The sequence below is a fragment of the Cydia splendana genome, chromosome 8, assembly GCF_910591565.1.
Source record: "Cydia splendana chromosome 8, ilCydSple1.2, whole genome shotgun sequence".
NCBI classification, from domain to species: domain Eukaryota; kingdom Metazoa; phylum Arthropoda; class Insecta; order Lepidoptera; family Tortricidae; genus Cydia; species Cydia splendana.
This window is the reverse complement of record NC_085967.1, coordinates 18278671-18295204: the sequence shown is the minus strand read 5'-3', so window position 1 is coordinate 18295204 and position 16534 is coordinate 18278671. Positions and strand designations below refer to the sequence as shown.

Here is a 16534-nt window from a genome sequence, read left to right as displayed (position 1 = left end):
TCACTGCGTAAGCGCACCGGACAGTGCAGTGTCGCTCGGCGCTGCGTTGAGGGTAGATTCGCAACTTGTCCTGTCTTGTATTGTGTTGGTAGGGTCACAAGATTCTTCTTTCACTACCGATAAGTCCACCTGGAAATTATATTGCAACTTTTAGAAAAAATGAAATGGCTAAACTATAAATATCCTACTCTCCGTCTGCAAAGACACTTGTCTTTATAATTATTATAAGAATTAGGAGCTTTAAAGAAATTGTATTGAATTTGGTTTTCGATCCTAGTTCTTAAATAAATCAAAAAATCGAAAAAAGTTAAAGGAAGAGGCATCGGCTAACCATTAGCAACTTACGCCTTTTCGTTGACTTTTTCGATATTATCTACGATAAATTTTGTGAAAATTTTCTCCATAAAATGAATATTGAGGGAGGATAATGAGGACTACATTTGTTTGGAGAAGCGGGTCGTCCATTATCGTTTTAACCTTTTAACCGCTTAGAATTTTTCATCGAGCGTGCTCGTGTCGCCACCGGTACGAAGTTACAATACGCTGTCTTATTTATCCGAATGCAGCGAAATGAGATGGATAACTACTTATTGTATGTATGTATTGTATGTTTACTTATATCAGTCTACGGCGGTTAAAAGGTTAATATGATACGAGTTATATTTGCTTACTGTATCAGCGGGTTGAGCTTGAGTCCCATCGGCATCCGATGGTGCATGGCGTCGACTGCTTTCTCGACGCTGAAATAAAAATCAGATTAATAAAAATAAAATAATCTTTATTGCAACTTTGAGTTGTTACATAACATTGGTCCCTGGCTCTCAAAGTAGGTTTCCCTGTGTCTCAAGAGCCAGATTGAGTCATATTTTTACTTAGCAGAAACCCGTAAAACGGGAAATACTTGCAAGGAAATGGCGTTAGATCGGACACGTGCTTAGACCGGACAGCCACAAAACATAAATCGCCGTCTTCTTACGATATTAATCTTACCTACATATTAGATACATACACACAAGAATTTAACAAATCAACTTACTATGCTACGCCTTCTTATTTCTTGCTTAAGCTTTTCTTTATTTTTCCTTCTGAAGAATTTAAGCTGAAACACAATATATTACGGAGTATAATTAATGTAATTGTTATTTAATAATAAACTGTTTATTTTTTTTTACTCAGTAGATTTTACGAAGGCTTAATTTATACTAAAATGACCAAAATCATATTGCTATGGGTTGCAGGGTAGCGATATACAACTGAAAGTAAATGAAAATTAGACATATTTTGGTGATTTTCGCAATCGAGCCAAGTTTAACTTTAGGTTGGAGTCGTTGCATAGTTTCCGTGTGAATTTTTTCATGACATTTGTCTTTGATTAAAATCTATGAAAATTTAATTTATAAACTACAATTGAGCGCTAGGTCCATCTTAACTATCTTTAAAAGATTAATAACACTTTATTATAGGAATCAAATACCTTGTAGAGTATTACGGTGATGATAACCAGGGCCAGAAAAGCCGCAAGAAGGGAGACCATGATGATGAGAGGTTTGTTATGCCAGAATGTCTTCTCTGTCTTGAATGTCAGCACTGATGTTAAGCTGCAATATTTATTCAATAGTACCCCTATACGGCTACCACCAGTTTTGACATTGACATAACGCTCACGTTTACGTAACTTACTTTCTATGCATCTCGCTCGTACTCGCATATGCGAGCAATAGTGCAAGCGAGATGTACAGAAAGTAAATTACGTAGACGTGAGCGTTATGTCAATGTTAAAACTGATGGTAGAGGCTCTGGTGTTCATTTCATAAGATAGCGTGACATGACGTACGCGTTTTGGGATTTAAAGTTTCCAAAACGTCCCGTGTGGCGCGCTGTTCAAAAAACCAATACCTACAAAAATAGACCTAACGCAACCGCTCGTCACACTATTGAATGAAATTTATACTAGGGGTTCAGTACTTTAAGCCCCTGCGCTACACGGTCGCCGACAAGCCTTCAGACCGCGTGGCCTTGGTCTGTCCCGGACCGTGTAGACAGTTGTTACCAACAAAATTTGACCAAAACTGACCAAGGTCAGACGGTTAGAAGGCTTGTCGGCGACCGTGTAGCAGGGGCTTTAGGTATTACTTGTTTGTTTGAAAAGTGAGTTGATTATACAGTGTGGCCCAAAAATCTTTAGGAATATTTTTCTTAATATTTTACATTTATTTCACTAAAACAAAACGTACCCATTATTATCAAAATAATACCTATATCACGGTTCTTACTTACTTTCTGTTCTTAGTCTTATGTGGGAGTAATTCTAGCACAAGCTCTGATGGTATAGTAATGTTCCCTTTTTGGAGATATTGTGCTGAAAACGAATAGTTAGATTAGCAGCGTGGTCAATATTTGGGTATTATTTACATTCTGACATAAATAAATAAATTATAGGACAATCTTACATAAACCGACCAAGTCCCACAGTAAGCTCAATAAGGCTTGTTTTGTAGGTACTAGACGACTATATACATAAAAAATAGATACTCATATACATAGAAAACATCCACAACTCAGGAACAAATATTTAAAATATATAAAAATAAATACCCTTACCGGGATTTGAACCAGAGTTTATATATTTTTGTTATGTTTTGTAAGTGTTTTTATATTTTACTTTTATACTCACATTGTAAAACCCTAACCTAAGACCCTTTGAATAAAGAGAATAAAAATATTACAGTTTTGCAATATTACACTTTACTGTCTGACTTACCGAGTTCCTTTTTCAAAATATTAGTAGAAATGGAAATTTTAGTTATAGAATATGGGGCTAAACTGAGAACGCATCCCCACAAAAAGTCCTCTGTGCCATTATATTCAGCAAACTTGTCAGTTTGCTTTATAGCGACCTGGAAGAAAACCATTATAAGCGTATACCTACACATATTGGAAATAAAAATACTATAGAGCAATATTGGTAAAGCAATAGACAAAAGCACTATAAACTGCAAATGTGCATACCCACTTTAAGAATGGAATTCATTCATAAAGTGGGTATGCATTTTTCAGCCGGGTGTACCTACTTTACCTTCTTCTATTTTATTTGTAAACTCTAGAAGACTCGATTCTCAATCAGGCGAGCCGTATGCTTGTTTGCCACCGACGTGGTATTAAAAAAAGTCTGTTAATAAAGACACCGTCCGTCACTTTTGAAATTTTTGTTAAAATGTATGTAACTAAAATTGAAAAACTTAGCATACCTAACTAAACTATTAAGTTATATAATTATACATAATGACTTTACACTGATGTATTCATTAAAAGTATTTTCTAGTTCTTAACAAATAGAGACTTAAATAAATGCTAAATAACTATAAAAATGTAAAGACTCGATTCGAGACCCTTACCCTAAAGTTCTGGATGTATGGCTTGTTCTTTGCTGTGACATTTACCAATATATTTTTCCACATAAAAGACTGGTTGTTAAAGATCTAGAACAAAAAAAAACATAGTTTACAATAATTACAATTGTACGTATGTACCTGTACTTTTTTATATTTTTACGTTCTACTTTCTTCAATGCCCATTTCAATTGTGCAAAAGTTCAAAAACTTACTGTATAAGTTTGTTCGTGGAAGAGAATTCCTTCCCTTTCATCCTGAATTTCCGTGTCTGCTATTTCACGGTTCATAGAAATTCTGTGAACAAATAAAATACGTAAAGCGTCAACCCATTACCAGTCCGCCTGCAGTCTCTGGTCCTATCGGGCGGCCAGCCGTCCCAGGCCAATAACGTCTACACACTTAAGCGATTATTGCCTGCCGGCAATGGCCTGTTGCCACCTCTGCGACTACACACTAGCAGTTGAGAATCGTCAGTTTTCGCCCCAATACGCTAACCGGAATCGTCAAGCGGCCACACACTCTCCGTTCATAATATATCGTCAGGCCGAAACCAAAATGGAACTATTAGTGTGTGATATTTTGGGATTAACTGACAGACAAATATCATGCATGCGAACTGGTAATCTGTGTAAGACCAAAATGGATCCGTACATCGCCATCTAAATTAGTAGTAAGATAGTATAAAGTTAAACGTAATACGATAGCATACCCATCAATGATGACATTGTTGAACACTTTGGTGAAATTGTACGGAACTGTCAGGGTAGTCATTGGTCCCGGCTCCTCACAATCGTCTCGAACCTCCACGTCGACAGTGAAATTGTTTTCCTGGTTGTTTAGTGTGTCCATCACTAGCTGAATGTCGATGGTCTTCTAAAAAAAACAACGGGTTGCACTCCGGGAGTGCCGGCAGAAGTGAAAACTCAATGACTAGTGCAAAATGTCTGCAGCACTATGTACAATTGAGGTTAACGCCATCTAGCGTTATTTGGTCGCATTGCTTGAAACCCCTAAGCACATCACTGTTAGTACCAGTTCGTGTCCGTCTTACGAATCTTACCTGTCGCGAGTTTAACATTTTTTCCCCATCACAAAAAGTGCACAGCGCGCGCCGCTAAAAAAGTTTTCACTTCAAAAATTGTAGGTTTTAGAGCGTTTTCACATTGCCCGATCCGGTATTGAATGTCGGATGGAAGTTAAATGTAAGACATATGTTTTTTTCTGTATTTATTTACTCATTTAATAAATCAATAAATAACGATAACGATAAATAACGCAAAAAAGCGGACTCGATACCATATATAGCACTCTCCTGCGGCTGTTTTTCTCATAGGCGCCTTCCGACATCCGATATCGGTGCGGCGCTTCCGATAATTTCAGCCATGCCGGAATCAGCTGTCGAACCGATAATATTTGTTTGTATGCGTATGTGTGGGCATAATGTTTGATGCAGTGTGCGTGACCACTAAAGACGGCGCCCCCGCGGCCTGACTACGACTACGCGGATCGGGCAATATGAAAACGCTCTTAGACTTTAATTTACTTTTGGCGGTGAAGAGCACATTCTTCCTTGCCTAAGCAGTCGCAAACCTTATGGCAAAATAATTTCCCACGAAATAGTCGAGAGCAAATGTAACGAACATCGTTGCCCTGCGCCACGTACATGTCCAGGAAATTTGAACTCTATGCTAAATAGTCTCACGGTAGTATTTCCCATGAAGCTCTCCAGAGGGCACATGTAGCGAACATCGTTGCGCTCGCGTTGGCATTGTAGCTGATGATCCAGACCGCGCACGCGTATTACAGTACAGCTTCTGCAGCCTTTAGTGCCTGTGTTGTGGACCGCTACTTTCAACGTCTCGAACTTGGAGGATCCGATGAGGTAGTCGGTTACTTCGTTGGTATAATTGCTGAAAATGTGGGGCTTTTTTTATTTGAGTTGGGTTGCGGGATCTACGAAAAGAGGCCATGTACAGTAAGTTGTACAAGGTAGGTACGAAATGGCATAGAAATCAATTTCCTTGACCGTACATCTACTCAGTAAAAGGATTAGAACAAAATGAGTTGAATATCTACCTCCCGGACCATCGCAGTTCTGCGTTAAGCTCGGGCGCGCAACCTGGTTTTGGACAAACGCACTCGAAACGGTTTGATCTTGTCAACTCGCTCACTGCGCTCAGTGTGACCCAAGTTTCGTTAAATTCTGGAAAAAAAATATTCATTCAAGTATAGACCGTTAATTTCTGTCTCTTTCAAAACTCGCTTGCAAAAATAACAATACCTACATCACCCATTTCACCCGAGCGTATGATAACGAATTGACTCGCGCTTACCAAAATCAGCTCAGTAGTTAATCAGCTACTAAATGTAAAATCATAACCCTTTTCCCAGTTAGGTATAAATTACAAAAATCCCTGGTAAATGACGATAACATTTGAGTATCGTCAGTAGGAAGAAGGGCGCCACAAAAGAAATCTAAATCAGTAAAAAAATACCCATTTACTAGTGATTTTTAGGTAATTTACTACTTATTGTTAGATCTGATATTTTTTAATAATATCAATAGATTTACATTTTTACCTTCGTGATCTTCAATACGTTCTATAGTTGATACCGTTGTGTTCACGATGCAGAAAGATGCATCAACCTATAAAAAAAGTTATTGTACCCTGTTAGATTTGACAAACAACTTACTAACAAAAGTAAATAAACATACGTCAGACATAAGAACAGTGCAACAAATATCAAACTACTATTGTTGTGTAATTAGGTGGGCATCACACTGATGCCGTTTTAGAGTGCGATAACCACTACATATTTAACTTCGCTTAAAAAAATTCGCTTAAAACATAAAATTAAAAATGCAAAGTTCCTGCTAATTTCAGAACCTCCTCTTTTTAAAGTCGATTAAAAATACTGTTGTACTTACAATAGTGATATTCCTACAATATTCTCTGAGGCTACCGACTTCAAGACTGTGTTCTTTCGACGCTAAATTGATTTCGTAGGTGGCTTCGCCGCTGTGATTAAATGCCCCATTCCCGCTTATCACATTTTTTACCAATAACTCTGTAAGACAAAATAAATATAATGTTAATTTTACATAATTTTGTAATAGAATTTAGGGTACCACTTAGTTACAAAATTCGCCGATTTAACGCGTTCGCGTACTATAATGTGCACGAATGTACACTAGGTACGCTCGACTTGGTCTCCTGGCCCTAGTTGCCTATGTTTTGGTCACCGAGAGACCAAGTCGCCGGCGACTAGTCGACAGTGTCGACAGATACCTACTTGTAGTGATTATTCTCGGTTTTACTGGCAAATCCACAGTAACGCATGAGGAGAAGATGAGAGTAGAAAACCCAGAAACAGGATCCAACTGAAACAAAGGCAATAGTACATTGTGAAATAAGGGAGGATTGGGCAGAATTAATAAGAGAGTCTAGAATTGCACCGCGATGCGCGAAGCGTAGCGTCTGCGCATACAAATACAAATCCGCTTTATTGCTCAACCTAAAATAAATTTACAAAGAAACACACGATACATAGAAACAGAGTATAAAAAATTGGCAGCTTTATCGCTAAAGAGCGATCTCTTCCCGAAAAACTTTTAGGTACTTATTGGAGAAATTATAATATAATATATTATAAAAAAGATTTATTACATATTATTAAGTATATGTTGAGTGAAAATAAATTAAATTATTTTGTAAAATTTTCAGTGTTTGCAAAATTAATTAAGAAAAGATAGTCGATGGTCATACCACTGAGTCAGAAATCTTCGAAGTTACATTCACCGTAATGGCTCGGATCCCCGAAAACAATGTCACTCTAGAATTGCCCGGTGCGCCCACGCCTAGTTCTGGAAAAATAAATTTTGACATTATTTAGACCATCATTTATGATACAAGCTTTTATTCCCGACTGCAATGTACTTTCCTTTCAACAGACAATTAAATACTCATCGAGCGAATTCTAACAAAGCAAAACACAATTAGGTTGTGTTGCACTATTATCACAGTGTTCAAATGGCAATGTCCTGTGTGGTACCATAATGTTGCATTGTCACCCAACATACCTATATAGTTATGTATGTGTAGTTTCACAAGTTCAATAGAATAATGGGGAAGTGCATAAATAAATGTTATACTTACCATCACTGCCATTATCATTAAAGTCGCTCACTGGTTGAAGACTAAATCCAAAGATTGTGTGAGTTTCTTTTTTAATTATTTGTGTTCTTTTCAGTTCAGAGACTAGAATCTTTGGTTCTTTCACATTTTTTATTTCGTGCCCACACAGGATGTACAATGCTCCAACACCTGAGTTTTCGAATGGAGCGCTAACATATATTTCTGCAAAAAGAACGAACTAGAATAACTATAGACGTCTGACTAGAGCTAAAAAAACTGGTCAAGTGCGAGTCGAACTCGCGCACGAAGGGTTTCGTATCATTACGCAAAAAAACGGCAAAAAAGTCACGTTTGTTGTATGGGAGCCCCGCTTAAATATTGATTTTATTCTGTTTTAGTATTTGTTGTTATAGCGGCAACAGAAATACATAATCTGTGAAAATTTAACGGTCTAGCTATCACGGTTCATGAGATACTGCTGACAGACGGATGGACAGACTGACAGACAGACGGACAGTGGTGTCTTAGTAATAGGGTCCCGTTTTTACCCTTTGGGTGCGGAACCGTAAAACTGACCCTACGGGAAATGTGCCGCCAGCGACACAACTTATTGACCAATCACAACTTTTTTTTACAGCGGGAAATTGTGTACCTATTGGGTGTTTCATGAACTCAACTATATTACGATTTAAGCTATAGAAGCGATTATTTCATTTACCAGGATAGGAATCTCCATCCACATCGTTGGTGGACAACGTAGTTCCGAATCGAGCGTTGTCCTTAACCCCCCAAATTACCAGTTTCAATTCCATTTCTCGCTTATCCTGAAATAGAATTAAAACTGACCTAAATAATTGCCATTACAAATATTATTATTTCCGAGCACGAGCAGTATCTGGTAAATATTACAAAATTTATTCGACCCTTAAATTCGACACAAAAAAGGGTAGGAATTTTAAGCCTTTTGGCGTTTAATAGTCGTTACTTTGGTTAGGAAAAAAGCTATAGAAGTAGAATCAAAGGTTATATTATATCCAATATTTAGTAGGTACGTTGTGAAATAACGAGCTAAACGTCTGCAGAACAGAACTGCAATGTACATCGATTTAAAAATATTCATTAGGGGAAAGTTTCAATCAATTTAAGTTGATAGTAACGCTATCTGGTAACAAAATCCAAGACAGTTTTCATTCATGATGGTACAGTCACCAGCAATAACATGTTACACACCGAAGGCCACAAAAATATCTGACACGATCTTATTTGTAGCGCAATAATAGCGCGTCACATATTTTTGCGGCCTTCGCTGTGTAACATATTATTGCTGGTGACTGTACATTAACACAAAAGATGTAGGGTTCCATTTTACACCGAGTACCTCCTTTGATCCTCAAAATGAAGGGTCTGTAAAGGTACTCAGTGTAAAATGGAACCCTACATCTGATGTGTTCATGTACCATCTATAAAGAAATTCAACCCAACTGCGTATCTTACCGATTTTGATTTAGTATAAACATGTACCGCGCCTCTGTCCGCGCTGCGCGCATCCGAGACTTGCGCGGGCGCACCCACGAACAGCTCCACTGCGCCGTCACCGGTGACGTCGGCGCTGGCCAACGCCGAGCCGAACATGCTGCCCACATGTTTATCCTCCAGCCTGTATGGCTTGCGGGTGCGACGGCCGGTGGAGTCCGGGCTGTAATAATAAAATTGGTTTATTTCTATTTAGAACTTTAGTCTTTAAAAAATATATTAATGTTAGATAATGGTAAGAAAAACATTTTGGCAAGAGAAACGAAATTCTTCACAACAATTCATAATTAATCATCACATAAAAATAACCGTAAATTAACATACCTTTGTAATGGTTTCCACGTGCCGTCACTATGGTAGAAAGCAATCTGAAATGTTACTTATTTTTAATACGGGCTGAGGCGCATAATATTGAGATAACTTCGAAAACGGGATTATTGTGAAAACCTCTAATCATACTAATCAGCATCAAATGTAGCTTTTTGGTTATTTGATAACGCTTCAAAAGTATAGTACCATTCTGTAACAGCTTTATTAACAAAAAGTGATGTTTATATATATATCGAACAATTAAGACTGTAAAAGATCGATATACTTATGTTATGGACGTGTAAAGTATCTAAATCATAGATGCTTTGATCTGTGAACTATTCAATTAATACTTATATTCTTACCGCTCCTTTTCCAGACATATATCTCAAACTAAAAGCGTAGAAAGTCTTGTTTTTATCCTTGTCGAAATAATTTCCAAATGTCATCGCTTTCCCTAAAAAAATATTTATGTTAATAATAAGGATTTTAGAATTCAATAACGTATACTACTACTTATCTTCAATCAGGCACTCTTACATAAAATATGATTACAAAGCCACAGTACATGAAATAATTTTAATTCATAAAAAGTAAAATTTGTTTTATAACGTGGGTAACACGGTAATAAATAGTAGGTAAACTAATGAAGTATACACCCACAATAATTTAGGTTTAGGTAATCTATCTAATTTTTGATAAATGATTACATAATTCATATAAACAGGAGGAAATTTCATTTATTCATTAGTATATTTAGTATGTAGTTTCCTGAACTCGTAATATTCGGTAACTTATTTCACATGTTCCCAGATTTAACCAAATAATGACACACACAAATAAAAATAGGAAAATTGCCTCACCAAAACTTGTAAAATCATTTTTTTCAAGTGCTAATGATGGGTTCAATGACAAAGCTTTGTATTTGTGACTTGGATTTAAAGTGCTGTAAGATAGATCAGGAGTGTTGAAAGACTTTGATATAATTATATTGTTCTTGTCTTGATCTATTATGGCACTCCAACCAGAACTGCCGTATGCGTAAACTGAAAAAAAAAATACCTCAAATAAATAAACTTAACGAAACAAATATTGACATCGGAAATTTACAACTCCACGATGATGCTCCTCGTCAGTACGGAGTGAAACATGTCGTGCAATTTTCTACTTAAAATACCTACGGGAGGGACCCGTTTTAATATATTTAATACTAGATGACCCGGCGAATTTCGTTTCACCTACCTATATTTATGTATATTTTTCTTTCTAATTTTTTTCTTTCATAAGAACCTTCTCCTTAGAATAACAAACACAACACAAAAAGAATCAGCGAAATTGGTCCAGCCGTTCACGTGTGATGCGGTGACCCAGGGAAGTATAAATTCATTTTTATATGTATAGATAAAAGATATAAAAGTCTATACCATCCATAGTTTTTTTCTTCTGTAACGTGTGTTCCAAACCGTAGTTTTGGCACGCGTGCGGTTTGTGGCTTCTATCGTAGGTGAAACAGGCCCCGTACGCCCCGAACACGTCTTTCGTCTTCTTCCCATCCCCGTCAAAATATGCGCCGTATGCGGTCCGCAGTGGTGCACACGTCTGGCGAAGGAAAAATTTACATAATCACACCTGGGGCCCGTTTCTCAAAAGCTTGTAACTTGTAATACAAGTGGAAGTCCCTTTGTAACAAAAGCTGTCAAAAAGTGACATCCGCTTGTATTACAAGTTACAAGCTTTTGAGAAACGGGCCCCTGGAAGCCTAACCATGATGACAATCGAACATCGACAAAAAGAAAAAATGTAGCAGGATGATAGATGCTACGAAAAGGATTGTAAAGGATGATAGATCCTGGAATAGTTACAGGTTTTTGTAGAATGTAGGAATATTTTATGTGTTTAACAGGTGAGATCGATTAATTTGAAGGTCTAATTGTAACACTGCGCATTGTGCAATGTGCACTGCGTTGAAACAAGAATCATCTGGTAAGTCTAAAGGGGGCCACAGATTTCTAGTTCGCCGGAGGATATCAGCCTGTTAATTGTTCGGAACTGTCACCTTTTGCATTTAACCGACAGGCTGATATCGTCCGGCGAACTGGTAATCTGTGGGCCCCTTAACACAAAATAAATATACTAAAAGTTGATTCACTTCTGTGCAAGCGCGAATACTTAAGATGGTGGTGTATAAGATGATGGCGCAAACTAGTTACGTAAGTACTATAGTAGATTTGTACATACCACAAAAAGCTTTTCCGTTGCAGCTATGGAAGCACCCAGGTAAAAGTGTTGGTCTGGACTGAGAGCTGAAAACATGTACAACTTCATACAGATTAAACAATAAAAGCTATCCAGATAATTGTATCGATAAGTTTATGTCAAAGAGGATGTGCCCTAATACAAATGAATATTTAGCAGGTAATATTTAATACAAATAATTCCAATAGCCATTTTGGACAACGTTTCTTAGCTAACAGTTTTGACCAACTATATCCTCGTAAGTCCCCGCGTACTTGTACAAGTACAAATTAAATTCGAGTTATGATGAACTCTTAAAGAAATAAAGGAAAATTCCAAATTCAAAAGAGCAAAAATTGGCTTGGGTCTTACGAGGAGATTTTTGGTACCTAACTAGTTATATAGACCAGTCTGATCCAAAAGATGGTACCCCTCAAACACAGCGCAAATATTCTAAAAGTACCTCTCTGCGTTATCACCTAGATGCAGTATGTATAGGGTCTGTTTTTAAAGTTTATTATTTCTTATTGACCTGGACATTGATGTATTTAATAGTTCCATTCCTTCAGTGAAGCGAAAATTAGCAAATCTATTTTTTAACCCACTTTAATCCCGATTGTTTGCATCAATTTGAATTTGAATCAAGTAGCAGGTTTGTGATTTGTCTGGGTGCTTAAGTATCTATTACGTATCCTCTATTTTTACTGTTTGTATTGTTAGCAGTCCATCCTAGACAAGTTATGAGTTCTATAAATTAAGTGGTTTATTTTTTGATATTTTGTAAATGTATAAAACGTGATAGCATGTGTGAAATTGCGCGCAAAATTTGATATATTGTCTACTTCATTTCTATCTGTGAGTACCTGTAATTGGCTTTGTATTGTTGCCTAAATCTATAGAATGTTTTTGCAGCTGTTGGTACTCCTTACAAGGTAAAATAAAATAAAATAAAAAATAAGAAATAAAAGATAAAAAATTAAAAAGAATATGATACTTACTACGGTTATAGGTGATATTTAAAGCTGCAAAGTCGATATCGAGCGGATTACAAGTTGTTTCTCCATGCAAGATATCTTGTACGGACCGCTGGTATACCCGTCCAGTATCGTCGTACAGAGGCGCACCGATCACTGTAGGTAAGTTTTGTTTTACCAGTTTTAGCGAAATAAAAAACAGTAATTTATCTACATGAGATTTAAAAATATCATGCTTAGCTATGAACTTTAGAGGTTTGGAGGTTCTTAACATTATTATAACTAGCCATAGCCCATGTACGATTGTGACAGCAGCCTTTATCAAAAAAGTAAATAATAATATGAAGAGTTGAATAGGTTCTAAGCAACTAACAGTTTATAAAACTTATTGCAAAAAAATAACGTCCACCAATGTTCAGTTAACCCATTAGCGCCACTTTTGGGAATCAACCCACCATTTTTTCAATGCTGTTAGGTAGAGTTACACAGTAGAAAATCGAATCAAACGCCGTTACCCAGATGTATCCAATTGATTACAATGGCCGCTAATGGCTTAAGTAGATACGATTGTATGTCCAGTGTACTACTAACTAGTATGTTCTTACCAATACTTGCATTGTCCCCACCCTGGTAGCCCAAACTGTAGCCGAAGCTAATATCATTACTCTCTCCAGCAGGGGCTATGACGATCGACGACTTCTCGTGGAAGAACACCGCTATTGACGTCCGCAGCAGGAGAAACAAACTTACTATCAGCAGCATGACTCTGAGAGAAAAATATAAGTTACCAAATTTAAAATTAAATGATGTTTCATACCTTAAAAAAAATTACCAAATTATTTCATATTATTTAGGCGTTGAATATGACATCAATTCTCTCTAAATTGCCTCTACGTGTTGACTGTTGGATATATATCCTCACGCACAACTTATAAACATCCGAGAGACACAAATAACAATCTCAGTCTCTACGCATGTCCCTCTGCTGGGCCTCCTTTCATGTAAGTACAAAAGTAAGGGATTGGGCTATAGTCTAGTTACACACTGTTCCAAAGCGGTCTGGGGATTTCCCACATACATCTTAATTTCTTCGCGCATGTTATACAGACTTCTTCGCCATGTTTCTTCCACCAAAAAGCTGGTAAAAGATATGAAATGATAATACGTATGTACGGATAAACTAATTACTATAACCCTCCGAATTAGTCCGGAGTTAATCGCCTAAACCAGCCATTCTCAAAGTGTGTTCCGCGGAACCCTAGGGTTCCGCAAAGCCTCTGTTGGGGTTCCGCTAAAATACTTGTAATAATAAGAAAAAAACCAGCTGTTCTATAGGTGTATATGGTCCACAGTGACGAACGAAATTTTTTAATTTGGGGTTCCGTCAAATATTTCGCTTTCCAAAAGGGTTCCGTCACCAAAAAAGTTTGAGAACCGCTGGCCTAAACTAGTAGTTACTTAAATTTCTAAATGATAATGTTAAAAAATGCTTGAGTAATTACCTTTAAATTAAAACCTGATATCTACTACAATCCGTTCTCAAAATTCACGGGTCCAGAGGACCGAAAAGAGGCAAAGAGATTTCATAATTTATCTTTAAACAAACATAATATATATTTAATTTAATTTAATTAGTACCTACTTTTTAAGTTATAGCTTTAATTTATAAATAATATTTAGCATGTAATTATTATTGTAATGTAATGGGTTCATACCTAAACAAATAACATTTTTATTTTATTATTATTTATTTATTTATAAGTATTTTATTTACCCATAGCTACGTCTATAGCAGAACAAATATATATATTATTATTATATAATACTTCTAAAATTATGGTTTTAAACCTATTGTACAAGTATGTATTGCCCAACATCCAAAAGTAAATCAATTTTAATTACTTACCAAAGTTATTTTTCTCTTATATATTACCACTGAAGTTGTTAAAAATATAGTTTAAATCAATAAAACACATCTTCCTTACAGGCCCTACGTATGCTCTATAATTAGCAACGCCGGCCACTGTAAGTATATGAGGAAAAACACATATTTACAGTACTCGTCTGTTAATTTAATTTGTCTTAGTCATATATTATGGCTCGAATTTAAAAATTAAAAACCGACCAATAGCTTGTCAAGTCGAATCACACGAACTAGAACGTTCCGTTCTTTCACTCGTACAAAATACAAAAATGTAACAACCACGAGTTTTACATATTTAGCTGAACTCCTATTATTGATGGTTTTTCAGCTTAGCCATAATAGAAGGGTTCCAGTTGGGATTATTCTTTGGGAGAAAACTATGCCCAGTTGGATGATGACTACAGGTATGCCTATAATGTTTTAAGATTTCTCTCAGTTCCTTCAGATGACTCAGGAAGAAATATCTTTGCTCATTATCACACATATAAATGCCCTTACCGGGATTCGAACCCAGGACCATCGGCTTCATTGGCAGGGTTACTAATCTACCTATGAATAATAATTTAAAAACTTCTTATTTCCTCTCAGTAGCAAACCGCCAAAAGTACAATTTATTGACTATATCAGTCATGCATAGACATTTTCAAAAATGTGACTCGTTTTTATTTAGTGTAGTACTTTAATAGTATATTAAATTGACGTTCATAAGCACTATTCATTATTGCCTAAACCAATACCCGACGCGTAAAATAGGAAACTTGACAGGAAATTTATAATTACAGATGATGAATACCAGCATAATTTCCTTAATTGTATTATAATCAGGCTGTCAGTTGGTTCTACAGAGTCAAAGGCGAGCCATGTGGTGTAAGTTATCATTTTATATTCTTAATTAGTTATTAAAATTTATTCACTTTACAGAGGAGCGATAAACTGATCTGCTTCTCCAGTTTATTAAATATTTTTACCTCATAAGTAGTTTATCCTCTAAGCCGGTAGACTATTCAAGGCGCAATAACTTGAGTTGTTTATTTATTTTCCTATTATTATAGTAAAAAGAAATAATGGTAGTAAGCCGGTAATATTGACTAACAGAGTGTTAATTTCAAATGATTCATTTTTAATATCAATAATTTGAATTAATTTGTTTTACTTTTTGGGATGTGACGTCATACTGAGAAGTGACGTCATGGCTGAGCAGTTGTTTGTTTGAGGCTCTGGTGATAGTGCCGCCCATGATAAACCAAGTAGTCGGTCAAAAACCACCAACAAAGCCCAAATCCGAATGATGGATCATTAACTAGTACACTCTGCGACGAAAATCGTCGTTCATTTTCTTTTTGACTGCTATTAATTCTATTATATTGCACACAACTGTATAGTATCTACTGATGTCCTTTTAAAATAAATATGCCTTTATGTTCAATCATATTCATGTGTCCTTTTATGTTATAAGTTATAAACTATCTATGTGCCAAACATTATCGAAATCTGTCAAGCCGTTATAACTTGAAGGAGGGAGAAACATCCAATCATACATATAAACTATCACATTTATAACATTAAGTATATCTCCTATATTTTTGAAACTGACCATATTAACAGTTATAAAAATTGTCTTTACGTTACAGTGCTACAATGTTGCTTGCTAGTGCAAGCGGTGGCCATAAGAGCGGTGTATTTCCACGAACCATCCATGGCAACAATCCGGCCTCCTAAGCCGTTGGGTGACGATGCCTTCTTCGGATACAGCGTCGCGTTTACTAATAATGAGTAAGTTAAGCCCCCTCCAGACTATGCGCGTGAATCGCGCGCGAAGCCGCGAACGCGAGTGTGGAGTCTAGTTCGCTGATATGCGAAATCGACTCCAGACTCGCGTTCGCGGCTTCGCGCCGCGATTCGCGCACGAGTGTGGAGCGGGCTTTAGAAATATCATATTGTAATTTAAATATTGTATATCTATATCTGAAAGTAGAGTCCTTGACAATTGTGGAATGAATATCGTAAAATGTGCCGACTTTGCTCCAAAAT

At 36.5% G+C, this 16534-nt stretch overlaps 2 protein-coding genes across 2 annotated transcripts in view; one reads left to right on the top strand and one right to left on the bottom strand.

Moving 5' to 3' along the window:
- LOC134793063 (uncharacterized) lies at nucleotides 1-14550 on the bottom strand. Its single transcript, XM_063764587.1, has 26 exons — nucleotides 14486-14550; nucleotides 13185-13345; nucleotides 12604-12735; nucleotides 11609-11673; nucleotides 10795-10969; nucleotides 10234-10416; nucleotides 9736-9827; nucleotides 9386-9429; nucleotides 9023-9224; nucleotides 8247-8352; nucleotides 7550-7750; nucleotides 7160-7257; nucleotides 6687-6774; nucleotides 6322-6461; nucleotides 5973-6039; nucleotides 5469-5595; nucleotides 5095-5302; nucleotides 4102-4265; nucleotides 3605-3686; nucleotides 3396-3479; nucleotides 2762-2897; nucleotides 2278-2359; nucleotides 1475-1598; nucleotides 1037-1099; nucleotides 672-740; nucleotides 1-129 (listed from the first exon to the last, which is right to left on the bottom strand). Exons 2-26 carry the CDS (start codon nucleotides 13339-13341, stop codon nucleotides 1-3), a joined length of 3018 nt encoding a protein of 1005 aa, XP_063620657.1. The 5' UTR covers nucleotides 13342-13345; nucleotides 14486-14550.
- A 1605-nt stretch (nucleotides 14551-16155) lies between these two features.
- Nucleotides 16156-16534, top strand: part of LOC134792965 (integrin alpha-PS4-like) — a 32504-nt gene continuing 32125 nt past the window's right edge. The window contains exon 1 of the mRNA XM_063764454.1: nucleotides 16156-16276. Within this exon, the coding sequence (XP_063620524.1) occupies nucleotides 16200-16276 (77 nt within the window). The 5' untranslated portion in view covers nucleotides 16156-16199. The remainder of the gene's footprint in view (nucleotides 16277-16534) is intronic.

What these genes read in the sequence shown, in the direction of transcription:
- LOC134793063 (XM_063764587.1), bottom strand. Translation starts at nt 13,341, where the DNA reads ATGCTGCTGATAGTAAGTTTGTTTCTCCTGCTGCGGACGTCAATAGCG. An exon ending in ACGTGGAAACCATTACAAAG is followed by an intron (nt 9,225 to 9,385) that starts GTATGTTAATTT and finishes TTATTATTACAG; the next exon opens with CCCGGACTCCACCGGCCGTC. An exon ending in ACCGAGAATAATCACTACAA is followed by an intron (nt 6,462 to 6,686) that starts GTAGGTATCTGT and finishes TTTGTCTTACAG; the next exon opens with AGTTATTGGTAAAAAATGTG.